Source organism: Camarhynchus parvulus, chromosome 8 (genome assembly GCF_901933205.1).
Source record: "Camarhynchus parvulus chromosome 8, STF_HiC, whole genome shotgun sequence".
Lineage (NCBI taxonomy): Eukaryota > Metazoa > Chordata > Aves > Passeriformes > Thraupidae > Camarhynchus > Camarhynchus parvulus.
This window is the reverse complement of record NC_044578.1, coordinates 12139331-12150363: the sequence shown is the minus strand read 5'-3', so window position 1 is coordinate 12150363 and position 11033 is coordinate 12139331. Positions and strand designations below refer to the sequence as shown.

Genomic DNA, 11033 nt, shown 5'->3' with positions numbered 1-11033 from the left:
GCACACCTCATTGCTTCAGTTTTTACAGTGCTTCAACATGAGAGCCATCCTCTCCAGAAAGCTGGGAAATGACTGTAGGCACATTGTCTCTGGCAAGATTAGAGAAAATATTGGCATATCAATGCATGAAACAAGTACATGCTGAAGTCTCTTCAGGATGCTAGAATGAGAATAAAGCTGCTCTTGAGTTAAACACAAAGACATGCCAAATGCTATATTGAACATGTCTTATTACACAACCCATGAACTCTTAGAAATTTGGTCTCCTTCAGTTCCTGAGTTTCCTGCCTCTTTCCTCCCTGCCTATGTCTTTGTTTTCCTCACAAAGCGGAGTTCAGTGATTTCCTGTACCTCCCTTACATCCCATTACCCTTAAAGCAACATTGCTTGACTGCAGTTAAGATCCATCTCAAAACCGAAGAGAGCAGTAAGAACAACAGCAGTCAGCCAAGACTGATTCCAAACAAGAATCTCAGGGCTCACATGTACTCATGTCAGCAGGAAAAGGTGGAAGGAAGCATGCAGGCCGTTACCTCTGAGCTCGTAAACACCGAGCAAGTCACCATTCTCCCCCACCTCTTCCTCACCCTCCCTCATCTGCCCCACCTGCTGCTCCTGCACTGCCAGCAGGCTGCAGTCACCCCTTCCAGCCTCACCCTGCCCCTGCCGCTCTCCCAAACAGCCCCATGCTCCTCTAACCTCCTCACCCCGGAATCCTCTCTGATATCCTCTGCAAGACGCAGCCTCTTGTTTCCCTTTTGCTTTCTCACTGCTTTCCTACTTGCCAGAAGACCAGCTCCTCAGCCCCTCCTGACCCTTCCTGTCCTGCCTGAGAGCCTCAGGAACTTTTGGAAGCGTGAGGCTTGGGACAGAGGGCAGAGTCAGGGCTGTGCCTGTACCGGGACATCGCTCTCCCCACAGTCATATGTGCGTATTTTGCACATGGTCATATATTTTAAAGCAGGGAGTTTTTTTCTCTGACACAGGGGCTCTGCACCAGGCACTGCACAGCAACGGCATCACCAATGAAACTGCTTCCATTCCTAGGTAGGTGAAACCTCTGTCTCTGAGGAGTGTGTGGCAGGTGAGAAGGGAGTGGGATCTGACAAGGAGAAATTATTATATTGGAGGAGGTTGAAACCTGCTGGGTACACAGGACTGGAAATCCCTGTAGCTTTGATCAGTGCAGCTGTTGGATTTGGTTATTGCATGGTTAGTACCATCCCACAACCAAACCCCAAAACACCAGTCCTTATCTCACTGTGGCCTTTGTGCTGAAAAAAAACCCAGAAACATTGTGAGTTTCTGTGCATTTTTTGTATGTTTTTTTCCTTCTCTCTCTCTCCATCTGCTTGGGAAATTTTTAGATTTCACATGCTGAAAACAGTAAAATGACAACAGAATCAACAGGTTTCTGTTTTAATCCCTGTGGAAGACAGTCTCTCCTCTCAGAAACACAGAGAAAATGTGAAATTTGTGGATATCTAAATTGATTCGAATTATATATAATTATTTTAAAATTGTGTGTAATTTTAAGTCTTTTGGATTTTTCGTGAAGTCTTAATTTTTCCGAGAAAAAAATATCTCTGTGAGATTTCATGCAGCAATGAAACTGTAACACTAGGCTAGCAAATATCCAGAATGACATTTAGGTAGGGAAAAGCAGAACTGCAGGGAAAGACAGCACCCAGAAGGATCTTTGTGCTCTGCAACTTTCACTATGTTCCGCTAACAATTTGTAAACTACAAAGTAAAAAAAAAATTCATTTCTGAGCTAAATGCCTTATATCTACCTATTGTAGGGTGTGTGTGATAGTACAGTGATCTGTAAGTTTTCTCAAAAGAGATTCATTTTTTTTCTTTGTGTAGAAAAGCATATGCATTCATACAATGGGAAAGTAGTTATGGTGTTTTGAGAGATTAAATTTAAATAAGTTGCCACACCATAAATAATTTTTAAACCCTGCTATCATAATGATGTAAATATGTGATATTGCATCTTATCTACTAAACCACGCCTATGTGTTAGCTTCAGAAGTATGGGAGTGCTTATAAGAATAAAAAGTGTGATCAGGGGAGCCCTCTTTGGTATTTTTCCCTCAGACATGTAGGGCAGTTTGGATTTCGCTCCATACATAATTCAAAGTGCAAATAAATGCCTGGGCTTTACTAGAAACTACTAGAGAGCTTTGAAAGCCATTGAAATGTTTCCCCCCAATCACTGAGTGACTTCTGTGCTGTTTATCAATTTTATACTGGTTGAGACCACATTTGAGTTGTTTATCTGTGGTGGCTGCTGTTCTACCAAAGACGCCCCTGTAGCTGGTGGCCCTTGCCCTATCCTGCAGTACAGCAGAGTCTGTGATGGTGTTTACTGGCATACACACATTTTGTGGAAAGCTTTGGCCCAGATCTCATTTTAGAGCTCAGAATAAAGGTTTTAGATAATGAAACAAGTCTGATTTTCCTTTGTTCCAGTTTTGATTTCCAGTCTGCTGGACTATGGCTGCACTTCTCCGAGCTGCAACATGACATGCCACAAAGATGCCAGGTGTGAAGTTCAGGGTGGGACAACAGGCTGCTACTGCTCCCAAGGATACACAGGAAATGGCATAACAGTCTGTAAAGGTAAACAGATGTTACCTATACATTTCTTTATGTGCTCACTTGAAAAATGTATCCAAGAGCCTACTAGCTCAAGGATTAAACTTTATGTCCCAGCAGTATCCTACACTAACATGTCTTCAAAGCCAAAAACTTTAATATTTTCTGAGAAATTGTACAAATTATGCTCAGCTTGGTGTTTTGATACAGCTTGCCATGTATCTCAGTTGAGTATGAAGCTGTTTTCCAGCTTTTCTTTTCCATGAGAGCTGCTAACTAATCTTCGCTGATTTACCTTCAGCAATTTCCCTTGTGACTCAGGATTTCTGAAGTTAGGGCTGGTGTGGTGGCCACTGCACAGCCTTCAGCTCCCTGCCTCACACACACAGCACTTGGCCACTCTTCCCAGCAGCTGATCACCATCAAGTAACAGCTCCTGGACTGCTCTAGGAAAACAGGGAGGTGTGTATGCCACAGACACTTGCCAATGTTGATTTCTCCACTACAGAGAAATATGCCAGAAATCCTATTAAGCAATCTACTTTAAGATTACTCTGTCTTTCATCTAAAGAAAAGCATATTTTCCCCACCTTCATATTTGGGTTGTCTTCTACTATGAATAGCTCTAATATTTATTTTCACTGTTAGGTATGGCTATGTCCCGCTGCAGACAGGCTGAACTGAATCTTGTCAGTTTTCAGTATCCTGAGAAGTAGTTAGGAGAAGTAACCATTTACCAGATCAGTTTTTGTGTCTCAATCATCTTGGAAAATTTAGCAGTTACTATTACTTTGTAATAACCCTTTGGTTTGGTATGAGTGTAGGAAAGCAGCCCACAGGTATTTTGGAGTTCTGTAGCTTATTTGCCATGCTGTGCATGGAAGTATGTTTGTTTAAGATTTAGAATGCAAAAGCCTTTTTTCTAAGGCCTTCTTTTTTTTGTTTATAAGGTGGGAATGTTTAAAGAGAAATATAGATGTATAAAATAACAAAAAGTGAGGAATCACAAAATTATAGAATAATTTAGTTTGAAAGAGACTTCTGTAGGTCATCTGGTCCAGCTCCCCACTCAGAGCAGGTTCAACTTAGAGCAGGCAGCTTAGGGCTTTGGCCAGCTGAGTTTTGAGTATCTCCAAGGATGAAACCTGCACCTCTCTGGGCCCTTGTTTCAGGGTGTGACCAATTGTGAAAATGTTTTTTCTGATATCTGGTTGAGGTTTCTCTGGTCGCAGCTTGTAACTTTTCCTTCCCATGTGCACTTACCACTGTACATTTCTAATAATAGTTTAGCTTCATCTCCTCCATACGCGCTCATGACCTCCCATTAAGTAGAGTAGGCAGCATTGTTATTTGCCCTTTGCCTTCCCTTCTAAAGTCTGAACAAACACTTCTGTCAGTCTCTTCTTTGCATCAAGTTTCATGTAGTTTCTAAATAAATTGCTTGAATTTAATGCTAACATTGCTGTGATAGGTCAATCATTATTTGTCTATCAAGATGGACAAAAGAAAGTAAGAAATGGCCTTCACAACACTGGTTTTGCTCTTGCACTAGTTCAATTGTAGCACAATGAAAGTCAGCTGGTTTGAATAATAAGTGCACATCATGTTTGCAGAGGCAAGGGTCTACACTTGTGAATAATGCAGAGAAAAAAGAAAAACAATCAATTTTAACAATACTGCCTGTTATAAATCAAACTAGCATTTACTTACCTGGCATCATCTGGTACCCACTACATTGTCTGTACTGGTCTAGAAAGTCTGCAATTATGAATAATCAATTTGCAGTAAGGATACCTGTTGTTCTCACTGCCATGATTGATGTTCTTAAACCCATCCATTATATATGCACTTATTATAATGTTATTAAATCCAAATTTGTGAGGACAGATTTATCTTGCCCTCCATGCTCTTTTTTTCTCATACAATACCTTTTTCTTACTTTCCCTTTTACCTGCATTTTCTTAGAGAAATCTACATTCAAATTTCATAAGAGCATTCATTGAGCACTTAAAGAAAATTCAATGCAGCAAAATATGCATTCACAAATCTTGTAAATTCATTAATTTTTTATTAAGAATTATACTCCATGTTTGAAAACTCAGTCTTTTAAATAAAATATCCAAAGTCAGTCCAGGCAAACGAGATATTAGATGTACTTGTGGTGCATTGCAGTCAAGTGGCAATGGTTTGAAGCAAGTCTCATGTCTGGAGACCAACATTTTCTCTGGTAAAATATCTCAACAGCCACCAAAGTCACTTACCCTCTAGCAAAGCTGATATCAGAACGGTGTGGCTGCTGGCCCTGAAAGAGAGACAATGTTTCTCTAGGGCAGTATGAAACACAGTGCATTACTAATATTGTGCAGTAGTCCTCTAATAGCATAAAAAATTAACCAGAATTTTAATTGGGTAGGTTCTATAAAGGGTTAGAAATGTAGGCTACACCCTATCATGAATAGTTTAAAGCTGTGAAGACGTAAAGCAAAGCCTCAGTTGTTAAATGATGTATGAGATCTTGCTGTTCTGTGTGGCAAAAGCAGCAGGTGTGTGTGCTGTTCTAGAGATAGCTACCCATTTTTATTCAGTTAATAATCTTAGGCTTTTACAATGATAGTGCAGTCACCTTCAAAGGAGATCATCAATTATGTGCTAATACAGGCATTTTCGAAAGAGACTATGTAGTACATTATGTTTACATATTTGCCCTTTTTGTTATTTAGATAGGCTGCGAGAGTCATAATTACTGTCAACAACATTAGTAATTTTGCATAATGTAGAACCAACTTATTCATTGTGGTTATCCTGGTAGACAATTAAACCAGAACAGTCATTGTTTTGAGATTTTATTCTGAAACAAGCAATTCAAATTCTTCCTTCTTATAAACATGTTGAACAGAAAATCTTAGTTTTCAGGTTAGTCCTCTTAAGCTTTCATGGCTGAGAAACTCTTCATTTTTATTTATAGGTACATTCTTACAGTGAAAGGTTTACATTTGTTTCTCTACTTTTACTTGCTTGTAACACCTCTTAAATACTTGTAAAAGTTATTTCTTTGCTAGCCCTGTCTTTTCACTGCGACACACGTAGACATTTTCCCTTGAGTTTTCTGTGCTGCAAAAGGCAATAATGTCCTCTTACATTTATTTCCTAGCACCATTATTGATGAATCATGAATCACTGATGTCAACATACCTTAGGAGTGGGGTTTGTTAGTTTTGACTTTGCTCCGTTTGCCAGCTGGCTAAGTGACTGCAGAGAGCTCAAGATTATTGGATTTGCTGTGTATAGATAAAGACACATAGATATGAATTTAATTTCCTGGTGTCAAAGTCATGGCTTTTAAAATAATTATCCTTTTACAATCTTTCCCACAAGGTTTCAACCACTTTAAATTAGGTCATGTTTTGGACTTTCTGAAGGCATACTTTGGCCACTCTAACAAAAAGCTAATCCTCTTCATAATCTCATTGTCTTCAGCAAGAATATATGCAGGAATGCACATAGTCAGGAGAATAACTGATTGTGGTATCTGGCCTCTTTTATATATTGGAATTATAACTTACAGAGCAATAAATTCCCTCTGTACAGTATCTTCCAGAAAGCCATAAATGAGTCACCTTGTCAAGTTTTACACCTCTGAGGTACAAAATACTATCCCAGTCTCCTTACCTTTTCTTTTGTATTTATATTCCTTGCTTTATGTAGTATTAAATAAGAGAGAATGACCTCTGATAGTACATCTATTTGCTTCTTAGGACTGTTCTTGTGCAGATGTGTATTCTGCTTGTAATGCACAAGGCTTTAGCTTCACAATATCATACACATAATTGAAGTAACATGGGCTAAAGCTCTTGGCATAAAAAATAAAGATATACCCAGAAACAACTGATTTATAGAGAAGTTAACTTCCTCTCATGCAAAAATGCCACGGATTTTTTACAGATAAATAGTATATATTTGCCATTTATGTAAGAAGAGTTGTACATATAAATCGGGTGTTGTTCATAATTCCAGCTTTCTTCTGAAAGAAAATTAAAGGAAGCGAACAAAATTTTTGATCCTTTAGAAAAGATAAGGGTAGAAGTAAAACTTCATAGAAGCCAATATTTTATTTTTAAAACAAAGGGGAAAATGAGTTGGCATCAGTGATGCTTTCCTAAGCAGCTCTGCTGTTTCAAATGCTGGCTGCTTCTTGATTGCTGACTGCCAATTTGCTGCTTTGCTGGCACACTGCAGGAAATTAAAGTAAACAGTGTGATCACAGTGTTTACTTTAACTTTGTAAAATACGGAAGGAAAATGAAGCAGTGCTGTTTGTTCCAGGAGGGTAGGCAGGCAAGCAGGAAAAGCCTGAACACAATATCCCTCCCAGATATCCCTACACAATATTCCCTTGTAAATGTCACTTGCAAATTATACTGCAAGATTAATCAGCGTTACTTGTAAAATAGTTACAGCTCTTCCAGAAATATAGAGCAAGGACTTAGGCTGTCAGAGAAACTTTCTACTGGGGCAAGGCAGTAACTCTGTTTCTGAAGTGCACTGTAGGAGGATTTATCATTTTAGAGGTAAAAAGTACATCAGTCCAAAGTGGTATTTTGTATCAAAATACAGAATCCCTGTTAGAACACAGGGCAATTTGTGTAAATCCAGCTGAATCAAATTGAAAGCATGCTCAATATCTGAACACAAACATATTTTCTTGCTTTATAGAGGGTCAAAATACCAACTCTGGCTTTTGCTGTATATAAAAAGAAGTTTTCCTGTGAGACCTCAGTTCCTTGTTGTAACATGATGCTGCTGAGTCCCACCATTGACTTTTATTGCAATCACTGAACTTGTTTGGATTCACTGGTGTCATTGTTGCCATTCTGCAGTACCAAATTTGTGTATAGTTTTTATGGAGAGAATTTTTGCTTTCAAATTAAAATGACCCTGTAAAACCACTGTGTATAATCATTTCATTCTATTCAAAATTGTTCATCAATAGAAAATTATTTAATTCAAATGTTGATACACCCAAAGGACACTTTTTTTTTAACAGCAGGCATACATCACTGGAAGTCACTTCTGTGTTTACCAAATAGTCTGAAATCACTGATATGGAAGATCCAATCCACACATTTCCTAAATTCATTTCACTGCTATCAGTTACCACAAGCTATAAAAAGGCAAATTGCAGCTGCTCTAACATAGCACAGCAGGAGAAAGATATGCCTTAGCCAAACACTAACAGGGCTCAACTCAGCGTGTGACAGCTTGGAAAACTTGGGATCTGCTATAGAGGGGGCCAAGGAGGATCACTAATTGCCAGCCCTTTTGACATGCTCCTTACCCTTTTTCCTTTCCCCTTCTCTTCCTGCAACCTCCCAATCTCTTCTTCTTTGCCTCTATATTCTGCTGTAGCTTTTTCATGGTTTCAGGGAAGAAGCAGGAGTCACCTCATAATTCAGAATTCCTACTGCAGATTTAGGTGTTGGTCATTTTGGTGATCCCAAGAGTTTTTGGGAGGCACCATTCTATTTGTTGCATATTTAGATATTATATTTAACTTAGCCCATGGCTTCAGGGTTCTTCTTCAGAGGACGGAAAGTTTTCTTCCCTTGTGTTTTCTTTGGTAATGATACAGCTGACTGGTTTTTTACTTTTCATGAAGTGCAGAGATTGACTGCTGAGCTGTGAGATGTTACCCAGCTGAGGTATCTTGATTTCACATTCCAGATTAAACCTGTAGGCTGATCATGGAATTGAAAAGTCTGGATAAATTAACTTGGAGGATTTGATTTTCTTGTGCATAACAGTCCACTTGCCTAGGAAAGTGCTGGTGTTAACGTTAACACAGCAGCCTCCTGGCCATTTGGGTACCTATGGCTTTATGCGTGTCTTTGCCTTTTCATGTGCAAGATGTCACACTTTCTGTGAATTTGGGAAGGGTTTGATGGCTGTGATGTCCATAGGCTGCTGGGGACTAACCAGCTGTTGTATGGTTGCCTTCCAGCCACTAAGGATGGAGTTATGTTTATTTTCCTGAAAATAACCATACCCTTAGCTAACAGTATTAGTCAAAACAGCTTCTGTAGCCTTGAATTTATTTTTTATAGCTATATTCAAATTATGTTTTAGTTGAATTTTTTAAGAGTAGGTCAGGAATTTGAAAGGGGAGCAGCGCCTGGTGGTGCATGAGAACGTGAGTCAGGAAGAAAGCAGCGCAGGATGTCTGGAGTAACAATACAACCCTGCTGAATAAGGCATGGTGGAGGCTGTCTTACTCCAATTGTCTTACCTCTGTAAATGGCTGAGTGTGGAATCACAGAGAGAGACATGGTTCTCCCAGCAAAATCCTGGGAAGCTGTGTAGGAGCTGTGGGAAACTTAGAGGAGAGAATTCAAACAATTATCATCTCTCTTTCTGTAACCATTGTTTATAGCTATGGTTCTCCAGAGTGTGCTATTCATAGTTCACCAATAGTGTGAGAGAAGATTCCTAAAGGCCAATCAGGTCTTAGGTCCACCATTATTTCTATAAGAACTGTAGATTTCTAATAATAAAGTGTATTTTCATGCCTTCTCATGATGGAGTCTCTGTACCACCTTTGGCTGTCCGCGATACCCCTTTGGTGGTAGCTGAGTCCATAAAGTTTTGACTCAAAGCGTTTTATGCATCCAAAATGTCAAATCCAAAAATTAAGAAATCACTCCCAGTTTCCCACTCAAATGCGAGACAGAGGATCTTCAGAGAGTTAGCTCTTCTTCCTACTGCCAGAAAACACAGTTCACCTGGGTCAAAGACACAGCCTACCATAACTATTTTTAAGATTGACCCTAACTTTTAGAAGCCTTGGACAAAGTCCATTTTAGGGACTTTTTCGATAGATTCATTACATTGTCAGATTTGAGCCAAAAAAAAAAAAAACCTCTCTGGTTTTTTATGTGTTTTGTTTACATTTTCTTGAAATGGTACTTTGAGCATGACTAAAATACAGTAATGCATTTTTGAAAGAACCAAAAAGAAACAAAACTTCCTCTTGTTATATCTTTAATCATAACCAGACTCTCTTTTAAATTAGTCGTGTTTGCATCTAAAATGAGTTTTTAAAATGTGTGTAGATGATGAGGTAGAAAAGAGTTATTTGTCTCTCTCAAAAATTTACCCAAACTTTTAGGCTGATTATCTGCACTTGGATGGTTTCTTACTTGTTTAATTCAAAATGTGTTTTAACCCTTGCCAAATAATGCTAATTTCCTTTCTTGAGAAAATACTCCTTTCATCCTGCTTTATGGTACTAAGAATCAATATGTTACATGTTCAGAGGATGTGGGAAAATTCATTTAAGGAGCTATAAACTTGTTATTTCAGAGTTTGCTTACTTTGTGTTTACCAGAGATATGATTCCCTTCCTGTGTCTCTAACATCTGTAGTCCCAGGAGGTCCAACAGTAACAATATGTTCTTCTCACTTGCTGTTTTGAAGTAAAAGGATGAAAAGTATTTCCCGAACATGTATACTCATACATGTATATTAAATACACACGGCCATGTACACAGGGACCTGTGTATAAGTAGGCATGTGAATAAAAGCAGAATTTTCTATGAAAAAAGTACAGTAATCTCAAAATTGTCCGTTTTACTCATTCTGTGACTGTATAGTCAAAATTAGTTTTTGTTAAGGAAAGAACAGGATTTATTGTAAAGAAATTGCTTCCGTAAATTCCGCTTCCTTGAGATTTCTCAACCTAGACTTGCTCATGGTAGAGGCTGCTGCAGCCATCAGACTGTGCAGCTGCCTTTGGGCTGTGAAGTCAGTGTCACCCACAGAAAAAGGGATGCATCATCAGGAATTACACACATGAGATAATGTCAGTTCTGCACAGCTCCACTGACTTACATATAATAATAGCCCACTAATCTCCTATACTCATTTTACTTTTTTCTGTGTAACTCTATACTGAAATCATAGAGTTCAATTGCAGAAAAATGTTTTCTTTGGGATTTTTTTTGCCTTTTTTTTAGTTGTTGTTTTTTATTTTCTTCTGCCAAAACATGCTGGCCAGGAGTGGTGAAGTTGTATGTAACCACATTTGAAATGTGTAATTTATCTAGGATGATATGCTGGTGCACAATTTTTCTGTGTATGACTGTGAAAAATTGCCGACTGAGCTGTTGGCAGAGCGAATATCAAACCCGGCTCAGCCCTGTGTGTATGAAAGAGTTTAAGAAGGTAATTGACACTTTGGACCTCTATTTGCCAAAGAAAGAGATAATGACGTTCTCCAAGAAGATTAGAATCTAACCAAACATTGTGCTCTAAATATAGAGCACAAAGCCAGGTGATGTTTGTGAAAATGCTGCTGGGCCGCAGGAGAGGGAGGGGGCTGAAGGACTGCAATTTTGCACTGTATATTTTTTAGGTACACAGATTTAATTTAGAGAT

General features: G+C 38.7%; 1 protein-coding gene across 1 annotated transcript in view; it reads left to right on the top strand.

Annotated features, from left to right (window-relative positions):
- Nucleotides 1-416: 416 nt before the first annotated feature.
- ADGRL4 (adhesion G protein-coupled receptor L4) overlaps nt 417-11033 on the top strand; it is a 73601-nt gene continuing 62984 nt past the window's right edge. Inside the window, exons 1-3 of the mRNA XM_030953908.1 lie at nt 417-507; nt 987-1047; nt 2479-2628. Coding sequence (XP_030809768.1) covers nt 484-507; nt 987-1047; nt 2479-2628 — 235 coding nt within the window. The 5' untranslated portion in view covers nt 417-483. The remainder of the gene's footprint in view (nt 508-986; nt 1048-2478; nt 2629-11033) is intronic.